Source organism: Salmo salar, chromosome ssa03, assembly GCF_905237065.1.
Source record: "Salmo salar chromosome ssa03, Ssal_v3.1, whole genome shotgun sequence".
NCBI lineage: Eukaryota > Metazoa > Chordata > Actinopteri > Salmoniformes > Salmonidae > Salmo > Salmo salar.
This window is the reverse complement of record NC_059444.1, coordinates 10677308-10701813: the sequence shown is the minus strand read 5'-3', so window position 1 is coordinate 10701813 and position 24506 is coordinate 10677308. Positions and strand designations below refer to the sequence as shown.

The window sequence follows — 24506 nt, the reverse complement described above, 5'->3', positions numbered from 1 at the left end:
AGGTTAGGTACATTAGCCTGGTCACAGATCAGTTTGTCTGTTTTTCTGTCTTGCCATTCTTTATATTCTGTGGCTGTGAAAAGCAGGATAACGTTGCCGTGTGTGACAGCTGAGGAGAGACGTGGCTGGTGAGAGAAATGGAGAAATGGAGTGAAAAGGGAGGATGGGATGGTGAGAATTGTGTGGAGAGATAGTGTCTTAGAGAGAGGAGATTAATTGTTGATAGGGTTCTCAGGCAGACTCTTCTTTGAGTGTGTGTGTTTGTGTGTGTGAGCTGGACTAGCCCCAGACTCACAGCTCATGTTCTGCCTGCCACTCCAGTGGAATCAGCTGTTGTTACCAACAGTTATTGTTACAGTGCTGTGAGAGGTTGTCATGTGTCTGCTGAGAGACTACATTCCAATCAGAACTAGGCACAAATAGCTGAGATGCACTTGATTTGGCTTCCACTGTCCTGTGGAGTAGTCCCAAAGACGCATGCAAAATCAGACAGACCTCGGGGTGTTTTCACATATAGTCCTCTTAAAAATAATTGATCTCAGTCGTCTTTAAAGTGAACTCAGTTCTCTTTGTGTTTACACTGCCCTTGCCTTTGAATGAGGACTCAACTCTTTTGCCAGGTCACTTCACCTATTTTGTGGTCTGAGTCCTCTTTGCATTCACATTGCTATGTTTAGAAAGGAACCAAGATCTTTTTCCAACATTCACTCAATGCAATGTGGGTTTTTACAAAGTGCAGGACAAACTATAACATCAGATCGTGTTATCGGACAGCTAGATGTAATTTTGGAAGCAAATAGATTTCATTTAGTTGAAAGATGAGACATGGGAGAGTTCCGGTTTAGCATGTGAATGGAGAAGAAGCTCGTGGACGAGGCTCCTACACATTAGTTACTTTTGCCAAATTTGTACTTTGCATTCCACTTTCTTACATATCATACATTTATTTGATTGATGAGTTCAGAAGTTACCATTTTGATTCAAATGTCACACGACCTGAGGGGCAGAAGACCTGTAACTAACGTTTCAACCGCGATGGCAAACGTGAATGGTAATAATGCCGCCGACTCCAGTCCAACTGTTACAAAGCCTCATGCGGTCACACTCATGTCAGAATTCTTTACGGATGTGCTGGGTCCGGCCATCGTTCCATCACCCCCGAAGCTGGACAGAGCCCACTGCATTGGTGGGCGGAGCTGGCGGAGACGACAACTCCAAGCCTAGAGTGTTTATCGTCCTTTTCACTACTACGGTGACAAGGAGCGCATTCTCCAGAGGCAGGGCAGAGACCAGCTACACTTCTGCGAACGCAAGGTGGTCATCTTTCCTGACCTCAGCTCGAATGTCGCCAAGAAAAGAGCTAAATTCCTCGATGTGAAATGCAAACTTCATGAGAAGAAAGTGAAATTCTCATTCCGCTTCCCTGCACATTGAACATGCCTCGGGGAAGCTACAATTCGACTCCCACGAGGACGCCAGCGTTGGTTTGACAGTCACTTCTGAGTCATATCTTGGATCTATGACCTACTATTTTGCCAGGTAGCATGCATAGCCTAGCCTTTAAGTCAAAGGTATGTTTGACTTTTAAGGCAGGGCATTTTCTTTCTCTCCTGTTGCTATTCCTTTTCTACTCGGCAGAAATACTAACGTTATTGAACTCTGATAAAAATGACTAATACTGTCTTGTGTGGTTGTCATTTAAGCTACACATTTGGGAGGTCCTTTTTATTTGGCTAGCATAGCAATGCATAACTACGATTCCAGGCTTATGCAGAGCTTTCCTCTGTTGGTTTTTGCTTTATTGATCATAAGTTACTTCCAAATGTCACCTCTTCTGAATATTTATCCATTGTAATTTCTGACCATGGACCTTTAGCCCTCGACATAGGACTATCAGGACAAACTCGTACTCCTCTCTGGAGATTCAATTCTCTTCTCCTGTCTGATGCAGACTTCTGTAACGTTATCTGCACTTCTATTGATAATTTAAAAAAATTCAAATCACTCAAGCTCTATCGCTCATTCTCTCTTATGGGAATCACTTAAGGCCTATCTTAGAGGATATATAATTTCTTATTCTTTTCACTTAAACAAAACTCAGAAAGCTAAACTAGAAGAACTCACTAAAGCCATCCTTGACTCAGACCATCAATATGCCCTGACGCCGTCTCCAGAGGTATATAAGCAACGCTTGAATTTACAATCTGAATTCAATCTCAAATCAAATCAAATTTATTTATATAGCCCTTCGTACATCAGCTGATATCTCAAAGTGCTGTACAGAAACCCAGCCTAAAACCCCAAACAGCAAGCAATGCTGTTTGATGAAGAACGGCTATTATTGCGTTCACGTGGTACCTACTATGAACATGGCGACAGGGCAAGTCGTCTGCTCGCACACCAATTAGAACGCTGTGCTGCTACCGGTCTTATTCCCCAAATTAAAGATTCCACTCATAGCTTGATTTCTGACCCTGCAGGGATCAATGACACCTTCAGATCTTTCTATTCCTCCCTGTATACAGTTGAAGTCAGAAGTTTACATACACCTTAACCAAATACATTTAAAAACTCAGTTTTTCACAATTCCTGACATTTAATCCTAGTAAAGATTTTCTGTCTTAGGTCAGTTAGAATCACCACTTTATTTTAAGAATGTGAAATGTCAGAATAATATTAGAGAATGATTTATTTCAGCTTTTATTTCTTTCATTACATTCCCAGTGGGTCAGAAGTTTACATACACTCAATTAGTATTTTGTAGCATCGCCGTTAAATTGTTTAACTTGGGTCAAATGTTTCGGGTAGCCTTTCACAAGCTTCCCACAATAAGTTGGGTGAATTTTGGCCCATTCCTCCTGACAGAGCTGGTGTAACTGAGTCAGCTTTGTAGGCCTCCTTGCTTGCACACGCTTTTTCAATTCTGACCACAAATTTTCTATGGGATTGAGGTCATGGCTTTGTGATGGCCAGTCCAATACCTTGACTTTGTTGTCCTTAAGCCATTTTGCCACAGCTTTGGATGTATTCTTGTGGTCATTGTCCATTTGGAAGACCCATTTGCGACCAAGCTTTAACTTCCTGACTGATGTCTTCGGATGTTGCTTCAATATATCCACATAATTTTCCTCCTCATGAAGCCATCTATTTTGTGAAGTGCACCAGTCCCTCCTGCAGCAAAGCACCCCCACAACATGATGCTGCCACCCCTGTGCTTCACGGTTGGGATGGTGTTCTTCGGCTTGCAAGCCTCCCCCTTTTTCCTCCAAACATAACGGTGGTCATTATGGCCAAACAGTTCTATTTTTGTTTCATCAGACCAGAGGACATTTCTCCAAAATGTACGATCTTTGTCCCCATGTGCAGTTGCAAAAACCGTAGTCTGGCTTTTTTTATGGCGGTTTTGGAGCATTGGCTTCTTCTTTGCTAAGCGGACTTTCAGGTTATGTCGATATAGGCCTCGTTTTACTGTGGATATAGATACTTTTGTACCTGTTTCCTCCAGCATCTTCACAAGGTCCTTTGCTGTTGTTCTGGGATTGATTTGCACTTTTCGCACCAAAGTACGTTCATCTCTAGGAGACAGAACGCGTCTCCTTCCAGAGCGGTATGACGGCCATGGCGTTTATACTTGCGTACTATTGTTTGTACAGATGAATGTGGTATCTTCAGGCATTTGGAAATTGCTCCCAAGGATGAACCAGACTTGTGGAGGTCTACAATTTTTTTTCCTGAGGTCTTGGCTGATTTCTTTTGATTTTCCCATGATGTCAAACAAAGAGGCACTGAGTTTGAAGGTAGGCCTTGAAATACAGGTACACCTCCAATTGACTCAAATTATGTAAATTAGCCTATCAGAAGCTTCTAAAGCCATGACATAATTTTCTAGAATTTTCCAAGCAGTTTAAAGGCACAGTCAACTTATTGTATGACCCACTGGAATTGTAATACAGTGAGTTATAAGTGAAATAATCTGTCTGTAAACAATTGTTGGAAAAATTACTTGTGTCATGCAAAGTAGATGTCCTAACCGACTTGCCAAAACTATAGTTTGTTAACAAGAAATTTGTGGAGTGGTTGAAAAACGAGTTTTAATGACTCCAACCTGAGTGTATGTAAACTTACGACTTCAACTGTACGTTTGAATTTCCATCAGATACTGCCAATATGACTACATTTTTGAGTGAACTGGAGACTCCCACAGTTGAGGCTGATACTGCAGATGACTTTGATTCTCCTCTCAGCCTTGAAGTTATTCAGTCTATCAAGTCAATGCAGAGCAGCAAGGCTCCAGGGCCTGGTGGGTTTCCAACTGAGTTCTACACCAAGTTATCCCCTTTACTTTTATCTATGTATAATGAATCAGTTGAACGTGGCTCATTGCCATCTACCCTAACACAGGCTTCAATAGCGCTTCTCCTTGAGAAAGGGAAAGACCCTACTTCCTGTTCTTCATTTAGGCCCCTAAGTCTCCTTAATGTGGATGTAAAGGTGCTGGCGATGGTGATAGCTAGGTGTCTGGAAGTAGTCTTACAAGGACTCACATCACAGGAACAACCCGGCTTTATAAAGGACAGATATTCATTTTTTTAACATTCGTACTCTGTTTAACATTACTTATTCTAAACAATTCTCCAACTCCCCTGAGCTGGTAATCTCCCTAGACGCAGAGAAGGCATTCGACAGAATTGAGTGGGAGTACCTATTTGCTGTTCTTAAAAAAATGTGGATTTGGGGACAAATTTAGCTCATGGATCTGTCTCTTGTATACATCTCCCCAGGCCAGTGTCTGTACCAATGACACCAGTTCTGATTATTTTGCCCTGGAATGTGAGACACGCCAAGGCTGCCCACTGTCCCTTTTATTATTCGCCGTTGCCATTGACCCCCTTTCAGTAACTTTGCGGGCATCCTCTTCTTTCCAAGGTGTAGCACAGGAAGGAGTTGAACATAGAGTAACAAATGATCTGCATATAATGATAACCTATGTAAATAACCCTGTAACATGTTTACCTTCTATCCTTTCTATTCTGGAGAACTTTGGCTCCTTCTCAATTTACAAGATGAATCTCCAGAAAAGTTAGTGCTTCCCAATCAATCCAGCAGCGCTACAGCTCCAGCAGACAGACTTTGCCTTTTAGCTTAGCCGCTCTGGTTTTATATTTGTATTTATATTTGTTTGTGAACGTAACTTGTTCTTTACATGCTCTTTTTGCTGCAAAATTTACTCTCCTTCTTGCACAAATGAAAACTGATTTTCAGAAATGGGGTAGCTTACAACGATCACCTATAGGAAGGATTAATGCCGTAAAAATGAACAGTTAACCCAAATTCCTTTATCTATTTCAATCTATCCCATTGGTTTTACCAAAGTGTTTTTTAAAGTCAATCAATCAGGGTGTTACCACATTTATATGGGGAGGAAAGGTACCCAGAGTCGCTCATCGCGCTCAAGCAAACTCCTTGTGGCGGCCGGGCGCCTTCAGGCTGACCTCGGTTGTCAGTTGAATGACAAATTGGTGCGGCTGGCTTCTGGGTTAAGCTGGCGGGTGTTATGGACGTATGACTCGACTTTCGCCTCCCGAGCACATTGGGGAGTTGCAGTGATGAGAAAAAGGAAGAAAAAAAAATAGATTTATTTTATTTTTAATTAGACATAAATATTATAAACAGAAGATAATATTTACATGTAAATATTATTGGTAAGAGAATAAATAGCAGAAGAATACTGCAGATCAAATAATGCTGTAATTGAAAATTGTACACTGAATGTAGGATACTGCCCCTTTAAGAGCTAGGCTTGAATTTGTGAGAAATGCTATCCGGGATCCTTAGGATGTCCCTGCACTAAATCCTAACCCTAACCCCTACCCTTAACCTAACTTTAACCTTAACCCGTACATTAACCATTTTAAATATCAACTTCAATGGGGTAACATCAGAGTTGGGAGGTTCCAAAGATCCCGGATAGCAAAAACCTTGATTTTGTACTCTAGTTGTGATTCTATCCAAATATGTCATTCTCACCTCACACTATTCCTACCCCAAAAACTGTTTATAAAGCTGCCAGCCTATAGATCACGTATGGCAAACAAATAATCCGAACATCGTGTCAGTACAAAACTCCACACATATTTTGGAATTTCTGTGCATCCTTGACAATCATTAATCAATATCCAAAAACAGCACAAGTTTTTTTCTACGAACCTGCACATCATCACCTTCTGTCTGAGTGGTTATGTCAGGGGAACAGTGTTACAGTAGTCTAGTGTGAGGGGTTATGTCAGGGGAAACAGTGTTACAGTAGTCTAGTGTGAGGGGTTATGTCAGTAGTCTAGTGTGAGGGGTTATGACAGTAGTCTAGTGTGAGGGGTTATGTCAGGGGAACAGTGTTACAGTAGTCTAGTGTGAGGGGTTATGTCAGGGGAAACAGTGTTGCAGTAGTCTAGTGTGAGGGGTTATGTCAGGGGAAACAGTGTTGCAGTAGTCTAGTGTGAGGGGTTATGTCAGTAGTCTGGTGTGAGGGGTTATGTCAGTAGTCTAGTGTGAGGGGTTATGTCAGCATTTACAGTAGTCTAGTGTGAGGGGTTATGTCAGGGGAAACAGTGTTTCAGTAGTCTAGTGTGAGGGGTTATGTCAGTAGTCTAGTGTGAGGGGTTATGACAGTAGTCTAGTGTGAGGGGTTATGTCAGGGGAAACAGTGTTGCAGTAGTCTAGTGTGAGGGGTTATGTCAGTAGTCTAGTGTGAGCGGTTATGTCAGTAGTCTAGTGTGAGGGGTTATGTCAGGGGAACAGTGTTACAGTAGTCTAGTGTGAGGGGTTATGTCAGGGGAACAGTGTTACAGTAGTCTAGTGTGAGGGGTTATGTCAGTAGTCTAATGTGAGGGGTTATGTCAGGGGAAACAGTATTGCAGTAGTCTAGTGTGAGGGGTTATGTCAGTAGTCTAGTGTGAGGGGTTATGTCAGTAGTCTGGTGTGAGGGGTTATGTCAGTAGTCTGGTGTGAGGGGTTATGTCAGTAGTCTAGTGTGAGGGGTTATGTCAGTAGTCTAGTGTGAGGGGTTATGTCAGGGGAACAGTGTTACAGTAGTCTAGTGTGAGGGGTTATGTCAGTAGTCTAGTGTGAGGGGTTATGTCAGGGGAAACAGTGTTGCAGTAGTCTAGTGTGAGGGGTTATGTCAGTAGTCTAGTGTGAGGGGTTATGACAGTAGTCTAGTGTGAGGGGTTATGTCAGGGGAAACAGTGTTACAGTAGTCTAGTGTGAGGGGTTATGTCAGTAGTCTAGTGTGAGGGGTTATGTCAGTAGTCTAGTGTGAGGGGTTATGTCAGGGGAAACAGTGTTGCAGTAGTCTAGTGTGAGGGGTTATGACAGTAGTCTAATGTGAGGGGTTATGTCAGGGGAAACAGTGTTGCAGTAGTCTAGTGTGAGGGGTTATGTCAGTAGTCTAGTGTGAGGGGTTATGACAGTAGTCTAGTGTGAGGGGTTATGTCAGGGGAAACAGTGTTGCAGTAGTCTAGTGTGAGGGGTTATGTCAGTAGTCTAGTGTGAGCGGTTATGTCAGTAGTCTAGTGTGAGGGGTTATGTCAGGGGAACAGTGTTACAGTAGTCTAGTGTGAGGGGTTATGTCAGGGGAACAGTGCGTAGTCTAGTGTGAGGGGTTATGTCAGTAGTCTAATGTGAGGGGTTATGTCAGGGGAAACAGTATTGCAGTAGTCTAGTGTGAGGGGTTATGTCAGTAGTCTAGTGTGAGGGGTTATGTCAGTAGTCTAGTGTGAGGGGTTATGTCAGTAGTCTGGTGTGAGGGGTTATGTCAGTAGTCTAGTGTGAGGGGTTATGTCAGTAGTCTAGTGTGAGGTGTTATGTCAGGGGAACAGTGTTACAGTAGTCTAGTGTGAGGGGTTATGTCAGTAGTCTAGTGTGAGGGGTTATGTCAGGGGAAACAGTGTTGCAGTAGTCTAGTGTGAGGGGTTATGTCAGTAGTCTAGTGTGAGGGGTTATGACAGTAGTCTAGTGTGAGGGGTTATGTCAGGGGAAACAGTGTTACAGTAGTCTAGTGTGAGGGGTTATGTCAGTAGTCTAGTGTGAGGGGTTATGTCAGTAGTCTAGTGTGAGGGGTTATGTCAGGGGAAACAGTGTTGCAGTAGTCTAGTGTGAGGGGTTATGACAGTAGTCTAATGTGAGGGGTTATGTCAGGGGAAACAGTGTTGCAGTAGTCTAGTGTGAGGGGTTATGTCAGTAGTCTAGTGTGAGGGGTTATGACAGTAGTCTAGTGTGAGGGGTTATGTCAGGGGAAACAGTGTTGCAGTAGTCTAGTGTGAGGGGTTATGTCAGTAGTCTAGTGTGAGGGGTTATGTCAGTAGTCTAGTGTGAGGGGTTATGACAGTAGTCTAGTGTGAGGGGTTATGTCAGGGGAAACAGTGTTACAGTAGTCTAGTGTGAGGGGTTATGTCAGTAGTCTAGTGTGAGGGGTTATGTCAGTAGTCTAGTGTGAGGGGTTATGTCAGTAGTCTAGTGTGAGGGGTTATGTCAGTAGTCTAATGTGAGGGGTTATGTCAGGGGAAACAGTGTTACAGTAGTCTAGTGTGAGGGGTTATGTCAGTTGTCTAGTGTGAGGGGTTATGTCAGTAGTCTAGTGTGAGGGGTTATGTCAGGGGAAACAGTGTTACAGTAGTCTAGTGTGAGGGGTTATGTCAGGGGAAACCTTGTTACAGTAGTCTAGTGTGAGGGGTTATGTCAGGGGAAACCGTGTTGCAGTAGTCTAGTGTGAGGGGTTATGTCAGTAGTCTAGTGTGAGGGGTTATAGCAGTAGTCTAGTGTGAGGGGTTATGTCAGTAGTCTAGTGTGAGGGGTTATGTCAGGGGAAACAGTGTTGCAGTAGTCTAGTGTGAGGGGTTATGTCAGTAGTCTAGTGTGAGGGGTTATGTCAGGGGAAACAGTGTTGCAGTAGTCTAGTGTGAGGGGTTATGTCAGTAGTCTAGTGTGAGGGGTTATGTCAGGGGAAACAGTGTTGCAGTAGTCTAGTGTGAGGGGTTATGTCAGGGGAAACGTGTAGTCTAGTGTGAGGGGTTATGTCAGTAGTCTAGTGTGAGGGGTTATGACAGTAGTCTAGTGTGAGGGGTTATGTCAGTAGTCTAGTGTGAGGTGTTATGTCAGGGGAAACAGTGTTACAGTAGTCTAGTGTGAGGGGTTATGTCAGGGGAAACCGTGTTACAGTAGTCTAGTGTGAGGGGTTATGTCAGTAGTCTAGTGTGAGGGGTTATGTCAGGGGAAACCGTGTTACAGTAGTCTAGTGTGAGGGGTTATGTCAGTAGTCTAGTGTGAGGGGTTATGTCAGGGGAAACCATGTTACAGTAGTCTAGTGTGAGGGGTTATGTCAGTAGTCTAGTGTGAGGGGTTATGTCAGTAGTCTAATGTGGGGAGTTATGTCAGTAGTCTAGTGTGAGGGGTTATGTCAGTAGTCTAGTGTGAGGGGTTATGTCAGTAGTCTAGTGTGAGGGGTTATGTCAGTAGTCTAGTGTGAGGGGTTATGTCAGGGGAAACAGTATTACAGTAGTCTAGTGTGAGGGGTTATGTCAGGGGAAACAGTGTTGCAGTAGTCTAGTGTGAGGGGTTATGTCAGTAGTCTAATGTGAGGGGTTATGTCAGGGGAAACAGTGTTGTAGTAGTCTAGTGTGAGGGGTTATGGCAGTAGTCTAGTGTGAGGGGTTATGTCAGTAGTCTAGTGTGAGGGGTTATGTCAGTAGTCTAGTGTGAGGGGTTATGGCAGTAGTCTAGTGTGAGGGTTTATGTCAGGGGAAACAGTGTTGCAGTAGTCTAGTGTGAGGGGTTATGACAGTAGTCTAGTGTGAGGGGTTATGTCAGTAGTCTAGTGTGAGGGGTTATGTCAGGGGAAACAGTGTTGCAGTAGTCTAGTGTGAGGGGTTATGTCAGTAGTCTAGTGTGAGGGGTTATGACAGTAGTCTAGTGTGAGGGGTTATGTCAGGGGAAACAGTGTTGCAGTAGTCTAGTGTGAGGGGTTATGTCAGTAGTCTAGTGTGAGGGGTTATGTCAGGGGAAACAGTGTTGTAGTAGTCTAGTGTGAGGGTTTATGTCAGTAGTCTAATGTGGGGAGTTATGTCAGTAGTCTAGTGTGAGGGGTTATGTCAGGGGAAACAGTGTGTCAGTAGTCTAGTGTGAGGGGTTATGTCAGTAGTCTAGTGTGAGGGGTTATGTCAGTAGTCTAGTGTGAGGGGTTATGTCAGTAGTCTAGTGTGAGGGGTTATGTCAGTAGTCTAATGTGAGGGGTTATGTCAGGGGAAACAGTGTTGCAGTAGTCTACTGTGAGTGCAGGAATAATGACAAGCGAACCTCGGGAGCATTGTGTTCACATTGCCCCAAAAAAGGGAACCGGACCACGTAATTCAAGCTAACCGAACTCAGACCACCTCTCAAGATGGTCGTGGTTCGGTTCACTTCAGGGGCCTCTTTTGACGGGTCTGAGTTCCTTTGTAGTGTTCACACTGCAGAAAAACTGAAGAGAACCGCACTGAGTTTGCAAACATTGTCTGAAAGGGACCAAGTGTGAAAACACCCTCAAATACTTGAAAGTATTGTGTTTTGTGAGAGCTTGCTTAGGTGATCTCAGATTTTCAATGTATTCATAATGGCAAATAAACTTCAAATACTTTAACTTGACAGTATCTGGCCCTGACCGTATCTGGCCCTGACCGTATCTGGCCCTGACCGTATCTGGCCCTGACCGTATCTGGCCCTGACCGTATCTGGCCCTGACAGTATCTGGCCCTGACCGTATCTGGCCCTGACCGTATCTGGCCCTGACCGTATCTGGCCCTGACAGTATCTGGCCCTGACAGTATCTGGCCCTGACCGTATCTGACCCTGACCGTATCTGACCCTGACATATTTTTTCTCTCATTTCAGCGCGGTGTGGTAGGATGACTGGAAATACACTCTCTCTCACACACACACACACTCCCCCCTACACAACCACCCACCTTACACACTCTGACGTCTCTTCTCTCCTCCTCGGTCAGTCGGTCAGGGTACAGTAGGATGACTGGTAAGACTCCCACCAGCAACGTGACCAACAAGAATGATCCACGCTCCCTCAACTCCAGAGTCTTCATCGGCAACCTCAACACAGCGGCGGTAACCAAGGCCGACATCGAGGCCCTCTTCGCCAAGTACGGCAGGATCGTGGGTTGCTCCGTCCACAAGGGCTTTGCCTTCGTCCAGTACGGCAGCGAGAGGAACGCAAGAGTGGCTGTAGAAAGGGAGAACGCCAGGGTCATCGCTGGACAGCCCTTGGGTAACTTCTTTTTTTTTGTTCGTGGATTGCAGGCAAGGAATATGTTAGGTCTATATTGTGGTAAGAAGATAACTATTGAGTTGTTGTTGATATCACATCAGTGATTGTACTGTGCTTCTCTTCAGCTGTTCTACTGTTCTAGTGCCTCTCAATTGGACTCACTGTCGAGGCCTCTTAAATTGTTGAATGAATCATTAGTTCCAAAGGACAAGCTATTTCAGAGTGGATCCACTGATGCAGAGTACAAGAGAGGCATACAGTACATTGCGTTCAGTATGAGTGGCGATTTTAGCATGTAAATCTTGGTGGGGCAAAATCCCCACATTTTTTTTTAGATACATGCCAGAAAAGCCCCTACACAACAACACTAAACAATACATTAATTGCACTATAACGGTGACAAACGGTGCCCACAAACTGTTAGGGCCTACATAAAGCTGTGAGATGTACAAACTATGGCATAAGGGAACGAGGAGTGGATAAAAGGCAATCCGTAATTTTGATTAAGACATTAATGAGCGAGCTAGGACCGACGTAGTCAATATATGTATCAAAATTTGAAATTGTGTTTTTTACATTGGATAAAAGCAGAGATACAGAGCTACAAAATGTTATATCATACACTGCATTTGAGGAACAATGGGAAAGTAATTCTGTTTTGAAAGTTGATAAACTTGTAACCTCAATTTTGAGAAAATGACCTTTGAATGTTTTGGTACCAACTGGAGAGCTCTTCTTTGTTTACACACATTCAGCATCGTTCACACCCAGCTTTAGACCGACCCATCTCTTTAAGGGTTGAACCGAGCGTTCTGTCCTAACAGCAGCAGTCAAGCACCCAAGCCAATTGGCTAACATGCTAACTACTTCCAGACATAAATGTGAGAACACTCACTGAACATTACTCGCCCTAGCAGAGCTGGTTATGTTGTTTTATGTTATCCAGAGAGTTGATGACTGCAACTGTGCTGTCAGATTGTCCATTCATAAATTCAGAGCATTTCACTCTGGGAGTGTTCAGAGCACACACTGGACGCTGTAGCCGATGAGTAGGGTTGATCCGAGCGTTCTGACCTCACAACAGCAGTCAAGCACCCTAGCTAACTTGCTAACATTGGCTAGTTTGCTAGCTACTTCCAGACACAAATGATCACCCCACTCTGACCATTTTAGTCACCCAGCAGAGCTGGTTAGGCTATTTTCATATTATCCAGAGCGTTGGTGACTGTAACTGTGCGGCTGCAACAATTTAATTATGTTTTTTTGCCGACGTTTACTGACACCAGCCATATTCAAGGTGTGTTGAGCGTTCATCCCATCAGCACTCTGGCACACAGTGCTCTGAAATTGGAGTAGAAGACCAGATATGTAGCTAAACAACCAGGTTCAATGTTAGCTAGCTAAAATTAGGCTATAACTAGCAATGCAAATGTCTCTGAGATACAAATATTAAGATCATACACGTAACGTTAGCTAGCGAGCCAGCCAGCTAACATTAGCTAGATAAACAGTATACTTTAACTTGAAATGAATCCACCTTCTGTCAAAATTAGAAACGTGTAATATCTAAAAATGTAGCTAGCTAGACTATCTTACCCGTATACAACATGGATGGACGCATCTCCCTGTCACAGATGCCATGGTTGCCCTTAGTTTGAAAATGTAATCAGGAGACAGGTGTTTTCTCCATCTCCTTAGCTATCGTACTAATTCCACTGATTTCAAAACTCGGTCCTCCAGAATGTGTAGAGCAACACTTATGCAGTTTTACTACGCAATGCATTTAAAAAACAGCCGCGTTAACACAGGATTACCTACACATACTGACCAGATCAAATGGACAGAAGCATGCTACAGTGAGGGAAAAAAGTATTTGATCCCCTGCTGATTTTGTACGTTTGCCCACTGACAAAGAAATGATCAGTCTATAATTTTAATGGTAGGTTTATTTGAACAGTGAGAGACAGAATAACAAAAAAATCCAGAAAAACGCATGTCAAAAATGTTATAAATTGATTTGCATTTTAATGAGGGAAATAAGTATTTGACCCCCTCTCAATCAGAAAGATTTCTGGCTCCCAGGTGTCTTTTATACAGGTAACGAGCTGAGATTAGGAGCACACTCTTAAAGGGAGTGCTCCTAATCTCCGTTTGTTACCTGTATAAAAGACACCTGTCCACAGAAGCAATCAATCAATCAGATTCCAAACTCTCCACCATGGCCAAGACCAAAGAGCTCTCCAAGGATGTCAGGGACAAGATTGTAGACCTACACAAGGCTGGAATGGGCTACAAGACCATCGCCAAGCAGCTTGGTGAGAAGGTGACAACAGTTGGTGTGATTATTCACAAATGCAAGAAACACAAAAGTACTGTCAATCAATGGTGGAACAAGCTCCCTCACGACGCCAGGACAGCGGAGTCAATCACCACCTTCCGGAGACACCTGAAACCCCACCTCTTTAAGGAATATCTGGGATAGGATAAAGTAATCCTTCTAAAATGGAGCTCTTTGGCATCAACTCAACTCGCCGTGTTTGGAGGAGGAATGCTGCCTATGACCCCAAGAACACCATCCCCACCGTTAAACATGGAGGTGGAAACATCATGCTTTGGGGGTGTTTTTCTGCTAAGGGGACAGGACAACTTCACCGCATCAAAGGGACGATGGATGGGGCCATGTACCGTCAAATCTTGGGTGAGAACCTCCTTCCCTCAGCCAGTGCATTGAAAATGGGTCGTGGATGGGTATTCCAGCATGACAGTGACCCAAAACACACGGCCAAGGCAACAAAGGAGTGGCTCAAGAAGAAGCACATTAAGGTCCTGGAGTGGCCTAGCCAGTCTCCAGACCTTAATCCCATAGAAAATCTGTGGAGGGAGCTGAAGGTTCGAGTTGCCAAACGTCAGCCTCGAAACCTTAATGACTTGGAGAAGATCTGCAAAGAGGAGTGGGACAAAATCCCTCCTGAGATGTGTGCAAACCTGGTGGCCAACTACAAGAAACATCTGACCTCTGTGATTGCCAACAAGGGTTTTGCCACCAAGTACTAAGTCATGTTTTGCAAAGGGGTCAAATACTTATTTCCCTCATTAAAATCCAAATCATTTTATAACATTTTTGACCTGCGTTTTTCTGGATTTTTTTGTTGTTATTCTGTCTCTCACTGTTCAAATAAACCTACCATTAAAATTATAGCCTGATCATTTCTTTGTCAGTGGGCAAACGTACAAAATCAGCAGGGGATCAAATACTTTTTTCCCTCACTGTATATAGCAGACCAATCTGAACTCATCTCTCGGCATGTACTCATTATCTCAGCCAATAATGGCTAGTGGGAAGGTTGCTGACTTTTTCTGTGGTTAAGCCAACTAGGCTCGTAATTTAACAATTGTATTTGTATTTACAGATGGCAAACAGGTTTGTTATTAAGGCACATGAAAGTTCACATGTTCCAGAAGGCCTTTCTGACAAAAAAAATGCATTTTGATTAAAACAAAAAAGTTTACGTTCAAACGGCTCTCCTGTAAAGTAGTAACCTGCGACATAAGCCTAGTTTCCTGAAACAAGTCACATTTGTTCAGCACTTTTGAATTGTTCAGCGACAGGATTCAGAACATGGTCCATTATTACAGTATTCTCCCTGTACACCAAGTCAGAACTGTAGGATAAATAAAGGGGGCATATAAGCAGATAATGAAAGCTCTTACAATATTCAATGATTACATTTCTCTAAAACAGGCTATAGGCTACATGTGCACCACCAAGTCAGAACAGTAGGCTAAGTTACTAAATTATTAGGGTGGGGCACATGGGCTACTAACAGCTTACTCCTCAACATACACTTAGTATTACTTTCTTAGCTATAATATACATATCTCCCCAATATTACATCACTTATGCAGCAGCACACAAGACATTTTTTGACTCACCTTGTTGTGCTGTACTCTCTTGAACAGGAAGGTGGAGCAGCATCCTTCTTGTGGGCAAAATTTGTCATTGAACTTTGTCTTCAAAGTCTGGCATTTTCTGAATTTATGGTGCTTTCAAGACAACTGGGAACTCTGAAAAAAACAAGGTTGAATCACGACGTCAGTTTTCTTCAGGTCAGAGCTCTAGAAAGAGGCCCCAGTTTCCGACTTTGAATTCCGAGTTGGATGACCGTTCAAAACGTATTCCCCCAGCTCGTTTTTTTCAGAGTTCCCAGTTGTCTTAAACTTAAAAAAATATATATACAATGTGAGCAAATGAGGTGAGATAATGGAGGTAAAGGCAAAAAAGGCCATGGTGGCAAAGTAAATACAACATTTTCTGGCCCATGACATGTAAATGTTTATCCTTTTCAGCTTGGAAATAAGACCCTTAAACCTACACTTTACCACACACCCATTCCACTGAATAGCAGACTAGTGATTGCTTCGCAATGCTTGCAGTTAGCCACTGATTCCACTCATTGTTGAATTTGCGATTTTCAACTTGTTGTGTAATGTTTATGTCCAATGGCCGATGAGCACCGATACTTTTTATCTATAATTTATTTTCATATGACAAGGATTGAAAAGGACTTGCCAGTAGATTGTCGACCTGATTCATAATGATGACTGCTAGCAAAAATGTTGAAAGTATGATGTTGACATGATCAGTCCAATCAAAGCTACGGTAGATAGAACTTGATTTGACGTCATTTTAGCTGTGGTCAATGACCTTGAGCCTTCTTGGATGGGCACTTCTAATGTAAATCTATGGCAGCACCCAAGGGGCTTGAATCTTCTCTCCCCAAAGATTTTGCGGCCACGAGTGACAGAACACTGAGCCAATCACAGCCCAACTAGAGAACATTTCCAACCCCTATGCTCCATTTTCACCACCACAGGAAGCATTGAGCTAGGCTGAAACACCTGCATTTTGAAGCTGCCTTACTCAAGAAAGACCATGTTTGTATGCAGCTTTATTAACTCAATGATTTTATTTTTGACATTGTTTGCAAACTGATATGTGACACCTATTAATGCCAAAATAACAAACAAAACAGGCAAAACAAATATGATATATACACACACACACACACACACACACACACACACACACACACACACACACACACACGGAAAGTATTCAGACCCCTTCCCCTTTTCCACATTTTGCTACGTTACAGCCATATTCTAAAATTGATTAAATCCATTTTTTTCCTCTTCAATCTACACACAAAACCCCATAATGACAAAGCGAAAACAGGTTTTTAGAAATAAAAAACAGATACCTTATTTACATAAGTATTCAGCCCCTTATGCCATGAGACTCAAAATTGAGCACAGGTGCATCTTGTTTCCATTGATCATCCTTAAGATGTTTCTACAAATTGATTGGAGTCCACCTGTGGTAAATTCAATTGATTGGACATTATTTAGAAAGGCACACACCTGTCTACAGTATATAAGGTCCCACAGTTGACAGTGCATGTCAGAGCAAAAACCAAGCCATGAGGTTGAAGGAATTGTCAGTAGAGCTCCGAGACAGGATTGTGTCGAGGTACAGATTTGGGGAAGGGTACCAAAAAATTTCTACAGCATTGAAGGTCCCCAATAACACAGTGGCCTCCATTCTTAAATGGAACAAGTTAGGAACCACCAAGACTTCCTAGAGCTGGCCACCCGGCCAAACTGAGCAATCAGGGGAGAAGGGCCTTGATCAGGGAGGTGACCAAGAGCCTGATGGTCACTCTGAAAGAGCTCTAGAGTTCCTCTGTGGAGATTTGAAAACCTTCCAGAAGGACAACCATCTCTGCAGTACTCCACCAATCAGGCCTTTATGGTAGAGTGACCAGACGGAAGCCACTCCTTAGTAAAATGCACGACAGCCAGAACTCGACAGAAGGACTCTCAGACCATGAGAAACAAGATTCTCTGGTCTGATGAAAGCAAGATTGAACTCTTTGGCTTGAAAGCCAAGCGTCACGTCTGGATGAAACCTTACACCATTCCTATGGTGAAGCATGGTGGTGGCAGCATCATGTTCTGGGGATGTTTTTCAGTTGCAGGGACTGGGAGACTAGTCAGGATCGAGGGAAAGATGAACGGAGCAAAGTACAGAGAGATCCTTGATGAAAACCTGCTCCAGAGCGCTCAGGACTTCAGATTTGGGCGAAGGTTCACCTTACAACAGGACAATGACCCTAAGCAAACAGCCAAGACAACGCAGGAGTGGCTTCGGGACAAATCTCTGATTGTTTTTGAGTGGCCCATTCAGAACCCGGACTTGAACCCGATCGAACATCTCTGGAGAGACCTAAAAATAACTGTGCAGCAACGCTCCCCATCCAACCTGACAGAGCTTCAAAGGATCTGCAGAGAAGAATGGGAGTACCTCCCCAAATACAGGTGTGCCAAGCTTGTAGTGCCATACCCAAGAAGACTCAAGGCTGTAATCACTGCCAAAGGTGCTTCAACAAGGGTTTTTCTTTATTTTTACTATTTTTTACATTGTAGAATAATAGTGAAGACATCAAAACTATGAAATAACACATACGGAATCATGTAGTAACTAAAAAAGTGATAAACAAATGAAAATATATTTTATATTCTTCAAAGTAGCTACCTTTTGCCTTGAAGACAGATTTGCACACTCTTGGGATTCTCTCAACCAGCTTCATGAGGTAGTCACCTGGAATGCATTTCAATTAACAGGTGAGCCTTGTTAAAACTACATTTCTGGAATTTCTTTCCATAACATAAAAATAATAAGTTAGGATTGAATGCAGATATAATAGTAAACATACATAAAGAACATTCAATATTTTGGTTTTGGGTTTGAGCCAATCAGTTGTGTTGTGACAAGGTAGGGGTGGTATACAGAAGTTAGCCCTATTTGGTAAAAGACCAAGTCCATATTATGGCAAAAACAGCTCAAATAAGCAAAGAGAAACGACAGTCTGTCATTACTTTAAGACATGAAGGTCAGTCAATCTGGAAAATGTCAATAACTTTGAAAGTTTCTTCAAGAGCAGTCACAAAACCCATCATGTGCTATGATGAAGCTGGCTCTCATGAGGACCGCCACAGGAAAGGAAGACCCAGAGTTACCTCTGCTGCAGAGAATACGTTCATTAGAGTTACCAGTCTCAGAAATTACAGCCCAAATAAATGCTTCACGGAGTTCAAGTAACAGATACATCTCAACATCAACTGTTCAGAGGAGACTGCGTGAATCAGGCCTTCATGGTCGAATTCATGCATAGAAACCACTACTAAAGAACACCAATAATAAGAAGAGACTTGCTTAGGCCAAGAAACACAAACATGGTTAGCTGAGGGATGGAGCTGGGGAAATGTATGCAACCACTCTTTTACATATGGTACAGTATATCATTTGAAAATAACAGCAGGAAATATCCCAGATTGTGTATTTAATACATCTCTGAATGAGGAGAGCACTAGGGCCCATCACTTTAAACTTTAAAACTGGAATCCTTCATGGTGAAACAGCCTCGTCAGTTTGTGAGATTAAAACACCAAAGAAGCTACTGCAAACAACAAACACAGTGTTTTCCCCTCTGACATCATCACACGTGTGATAGAAGAGCCCAATATGTACAGATTGTTGTTTTACCACGCTGCACGACGCTCCTCAGCTCTACAACTAAAACAGGAATCAATATGTACAGATTGTTGTTTTACCACGCTGCACGACGCTCCTCAGCTCTACAACTAAAACATGAATCAACATGTACAGATTGTTGTTTTACCACGCTGCACGACGCTCCTCAGCTCTACAACTAAAACATTAATCAATATGTACAGATTGTTGTTTTACCACGCTGCACGACGCTCCTCAGCTCTGCAACTAAAACAATAACAACGGTGGTGGGGCGACCAGTAGCGCTGTTTCCCCCCTGCTGCAGATTCCATCTTTAACCTTGCAGTCACACTGCACCCTCCCACTAACATAACACTATGGCTTCAGATAGATGATAAGCAGGATAGAATATCAGCTGCGACCTTTTGGACTCTAGTTCATAGTTCATATTTAATAAGAGAAGAGGACTTGACAGGCTTTCTCATTTTTCATGGAGGAAGCAGGGAGCTAATCAATAAGTAATATGGTGAAGATGTATTGTAGAGAGAGAGAGACAGAAAGAGCATAGAAGTATGTGGTTTAATGCAGGGATGTGACAAATAAAAACAAATCTTTACAAATTAAACAGACATTTATTTGTGGTTTTCTGTTAAAAAGAAAGTAACATTTCATAAAATTCCACTTCAAATCCTATTGTGTGGTATGACCGATAGGTGGCAGTCAAACAGTAGGGCGGTATCTGGAATCTGCTTTGAGGCAGGTGAAATTAAGTCCCTTAGACAACCGTTCATTCACGTTAACTCGTGTCCCTTCCATTCGTTATGTGTATTAGCGACTCAAAACTAAAAAAAATAAACGTAGCCAGGTGATCACAGATCTTCTCCCTACGTTCTCTTTTCCCTCCACCTCTCCCTCTACACACGTGTGCTGCTCACCTCCCATTAGACCTACAGAAATGACTGCCTATAAAGACGTGTCTAACTGACGGTATGCACTAAACAAAACTGAAAACGATACATTTTTTTGCCAAATCACTACAGCTTTAAAACAAATTCTAAATGGACTGGTTGATTACAGTAGGGAAACATGAGTTCCAACCACGTGCTGCAGTTAGGAATAATAAATGCGTGTCGTCTATTTTAGGCTTTTTTTGCTTAGTGCGCAGCTGTAGTGTGCCACGTAGATTAGGTTACACCCCCCCTTCCCTAAACCTAGGCAGGTTCCAGACTGAAATATGCAACAAAAACATTGTTTCGATGAAGTCAAATTGCATATTCATTAGTCTATAGGGGCCTACTTTGTTCAATGTTTAACAAACGCCTGCCCACCAAGTTTAAGCTCACAAATCAAACACAGAGCAAAAGAAAACACGTGCATCTATTGGTTAAAAAAGGGAAGAATTTATGCTTTGTAATTGCTGTTAACCGTATGTCTCAACTCCCTGCTCAAAACACTGGAAGAATTTTCACTGAATTATCGCTATGAATCACTGTAATGTTTGTTTATGTGTTAAATAATCCCATACGGGATGGGTTGCCAACTGGTGATTTGACATAAACATTTAAATGTAATCTATTCATTCATAAAGGGAATAAAACCCTGTTAAAACGGGAGTAAACGGTGAACAGTGATATTGATAAGCGAGACTCAACTTTCCAACTGTTAACTATGATGGCAAATCATTTGAAAGATGCTGCATTAATGTTAAGGATAAAATGTTGTTAAAACGTTTTGACTTTCACACCCTTCGATTAATGTAATCTACTTGAAACAGAGCGCCATCATGTGGTGGTCTCTGAAAGAGGTTCTGGTTTAGATTGTAGGTACATCTGTCCCAGTTAGAGGACAGAAATGACCAGTAGGAGACAGAGTTACAGTCCACACTTTATTACCTCACACCAAACAGACACACGACAAACAGGAAGAAGAGACTAGTGGTAGTGACAGTGGATTATGGTCAGTGACACACGGTTAGGAAGTCCAGGGTGGAGGCTTGTCCTTGTAGGAAGGGTGAATTGTGTTGAGGTGGTGCAGAGTTCTTCTGACCTTTTGTATCTCTGGACCTCTGTGTCCAACTAAAGAACAGACTGTTGGGGGTTTGAGATCCCCACCAGGTAAAGAATGTGATTGGCTGACCCCCTAGCAATGGAGTAGCCAAGGACAGAGGTGTGAAATCAGGGGGATGGTAGCCTCTGCTGGGGACAGAGTCCTAAAGTTTATCTCTATCTCCTGGGGACAGAGTCCTAAAGTTTATCTCTATCTCCCAGGGCCAGAGAGAAGATCTGTCTCTATCTCCCAGAGAGAGGGTCTGTCTCTATCTCCCAGAGAGAGGGTCTGTCTCTATCTCCCAGAGAGAGGGTCTGTCTCTAACTCCCAGGGCCAGAGGGTCTGTCTCTAACTCCCAGAGAGAGGTTCGGTCTCTCTCCCAAGACCAAAGAGAGGGGTTTTCTACACTATCCTATTTTCTTCCACCTCTCGCACTTGTAGAAGTAGGAAAGGGTTAAAAAAAGAGCAAAGCTGCAGAATAAATTGCAGATGCAGAGAATTACATTTTCCCAGATTACAAAAGATGTGTGTGTTTGTGTGTGTGTGTGTGTGTGTGTGCTTAGGTTCGTGATCATGATACTGCTGTGGGTTTGGCCAGCAGGTGAGGAGAGGCTTGAATGCTTGAGTGAATTTAATAGCCATATGAGAGACGGAGCTCAGGCTTTCTATTCATTCACTCAGGTTAATTTCACCAGCCAGGGCCCCATTTCCATCACAATGACTTTGAGTGTGTATATTATTTGCATATGCCACTTAATCATACTGGGGGAGCTAACAGGAACTGAGAATATTTTGATCCAGATAAAGATATCTACTGACTCCAGATAGTGTGCCCCCTGTGATGCGTTGGGCATACTGTACCACCCTCTGGAGAGCCCTGCCGTTGCGGAAGGTGCAGTTGCCGTACCAGGCGGTGATACAGCCCGACAAGATGCTCTCAATTGTGCATCTGTAAAAGTTCCTGAGGGTCTTAGGGGCCAAGCCGAATTTCTTCAGCCTCCTGAGGTTGAAGAGGCACTGTTGCGCCTTCTTGTGTGGACCACACTGTCTGTGTGAACCATTTCAGATCGTCAGTGATGTGTACGTCAAGGAACTTGACGCTTTCCACCTTCTCTACTGCGGTACCCGTCAATGTGGATAAGGGCGTGCTCCCTCTGCTGTTTCCTGAAGTCCATGAACAGCTCCTTCATTTTGTAGGGTACAGACCCAGGGCCTCAAGCTTAATGATGAGCTTAGAGATTACTATGGTGTTGAAGGCTGAGCTATAGTCAATGAACAGCATTCTGACGTAGGTATTCCTCTTGTCCAGATGGGATAGGGCAGTGTGCAGTGCGATGGCGATTGCATCGTATGTGGATCTATTGGGGTAAGCAAATTGAAGTGGGTCTAGTAAGGTAAAGGTGATATGATCCTTGACTAGTCTCTCAAAGCACTTCATGATGACAGAAGTGTTATGGGGCGATAGTCATTTAGTTCAGCTACCTTTGCTTTCTTGGGTACAGGAACAATGGTGGATGGTGTCCGTAAACACTCCAGCCAGCTGGTCTGCGCATTTCTGTCTGTAATAAAGCCCTTTTGTGGAGAAATCTGATTGGCTGGGCCTGGCGCCCAAGTGGGTGGGCCTATGTCCTCCTAGGCCCACCCATGGCTGCGCCCCTGCCCAGTCATGTGAAATCCATAGATCAGGGCCTAATTTATTTATTTCAGTTGACTGATTTCCTTCTATGAACAGTAACTCTAAAATCTTTTAAATTGTTGCATGTTGCCTTTATATTTTCATCAGTATACTTTTTGGACTATTCCATTTGTTCCATTGCACAAGACATGCTCAATAAAGTGGAAGTAAAGTTTTTTAACACTAGAAAAGCTGGGCCTCGAGCCCCTTTGAGCCAATGAGCAGTCATTTTGACTCAAACATTCTAAGAGTCTAAAAAATGTAATTCATATATACATATATAAAAACGTCATCCTTTTTTCAGGATCCTGTCTTTCAAAGATAATTCGTAAAAATCCAAATAACTTCACAAATCTTCATTGTAAAGGGTTTAAACACTGTTTCCCGTACTTGTTCATTGAACCATAAACAATTGAAAAGATGGCGCCGACAGAGAACGTCAACTTACCAACATTATGACCAGGAATACGACTTTCCCGAAGCGGATCCTCTGTTTGGACCACCACCCAGGACAATGGATTGGATCCCAATAGGCGACCCAAAACAACGGCGCCGCAGAAGGGGCAGACAGAGCGGTCTTCTGGTCAGGCTCGGTAGACGGGCACATCGTTCACCGCTCCCGAGTATACTACTCGCCAATGTCTAGTCTCTTGACAACAAGGTAGACGAAATCCGAGCAAGGGTTGCCTTCCAGAGAGACATCAGAGATTGTAACATTCTCTGTTTCACAGAAACATGGCTCACTTGGGATACGTTATCACAGCCACCTGGTTTCTTCATGCATCGCGCCGAGAGAAACAAACATCTCTCTGGTAAGAAGAAGGGCAGGGGTGTATGCCTTATGATTAACCTGTTGGGTCTAGGGGGCAGCATTTGCACGTCTGGATAAAAAAAATGTACCCGATTTAATCTGGTTACTAATCCTACCCAGTAACTAGAATATGCATATACTTATTATATATGGATAGAAAACACTCTAAAGTTTCCAAAACTGTTTGAATGGTGTCTGTGAGTATAACAGAACTCATTTGGCAGGCAAAACCCTGAGACATTTTCTGACAGGAAGTCCACCTTGAATATTATTCATGTTCTGGTTAAAAAAGGCCCTAATGATTTATGCTATACAACGTTTGACATGTTTGAACGAACGGAAATATATTTTTTCCCCTCGTTCATGACGAGAAGTCCGGCTGGCTTACATCATGTGCTAACGAGACGGAGATTTTTGGACATAAATGATGAGCTTTTTTGAACAAAACTACATTCGTTATGGACCTGTGATACCTGGAAGTGACATCTGATGAAGAGAATCAAAGGTAATGGATTATTTACATAGTATTTTCGATTTTAGATCTCCCCAACATGACGTCTAGTCTGTATCGCAACGCGTATTTTTCTGGGCACAGTGCTCAGATTATTGCAAAGTGTGATTTCCCAGTAAGGTTATTTTTAAATCTGGCAAGTTGATTGCGTTCAAAAGATGTAAATCTATAATTCTTTAAATGACAATATAATATTTTACCAATGTTTTCTAATTTTAATTATTTAATTTGTGACGCTGACTTGACTGCCGGTTATTGGAGGGAAACGATTTCCTCAACATCAATGCCATAGTAAAACGCTGTTTTTGGATATAAATATCAACTTGATAGAACTAAAAATGCATGCATTGTCTAACATAATGTCCTAGGAGTGTCATCTGATGGAGATTGTAAAAGGTTAGTGTATCATTTTAGCTGGTTTTATGGTTTTGGTGACCCTGTCTTTGACTTGACAAAACATTACACACAACTCTTGTAAATGTACTGTCCTAACATACTCTAAATTTATGCTTTCGCCGTAAAACCTTTTTGAAATCGTAAAACGTGGTTAGATTAAGGAGATGTTTATCTTTCAAATGGTGT

At 42.8% G+C, this 24506-nt stretch overlaps 1 protein-coding gene across 5 annotated transcripts in view; it reads left to right on the top strand.

Moving 5' to 3' along the window:
* LOC106598314 (RNA-binding Raly-like protein) overlaps positions 1–24506 on the top strand; it is a 74338-nt gene that overhangs the window by 18200 nt on the left and 31632 nt on the right. For 4 of the 5 annotated variants that reach the window (XM_045714487.1, XM_045714488.1, XM_045714485.1 and 1 more), the window contains exons 1-2: positions 1263–1539; positions 11034–11308. In XM_045714487.1, the coding sequence (XP_045570443.1) occupies positions 1520–1539; positions 11034–11308 (295 nt within the window). In that variant the 5' untranslated portion in view covers positions 1263–1519. Of the gene's footprint in view, positions 1–1262; positions 1540–11033; positions 11309–24506 lie in introns of those variants that run through there. The other variant, XM_014189371.2, reaches the window with a different exon arrangement.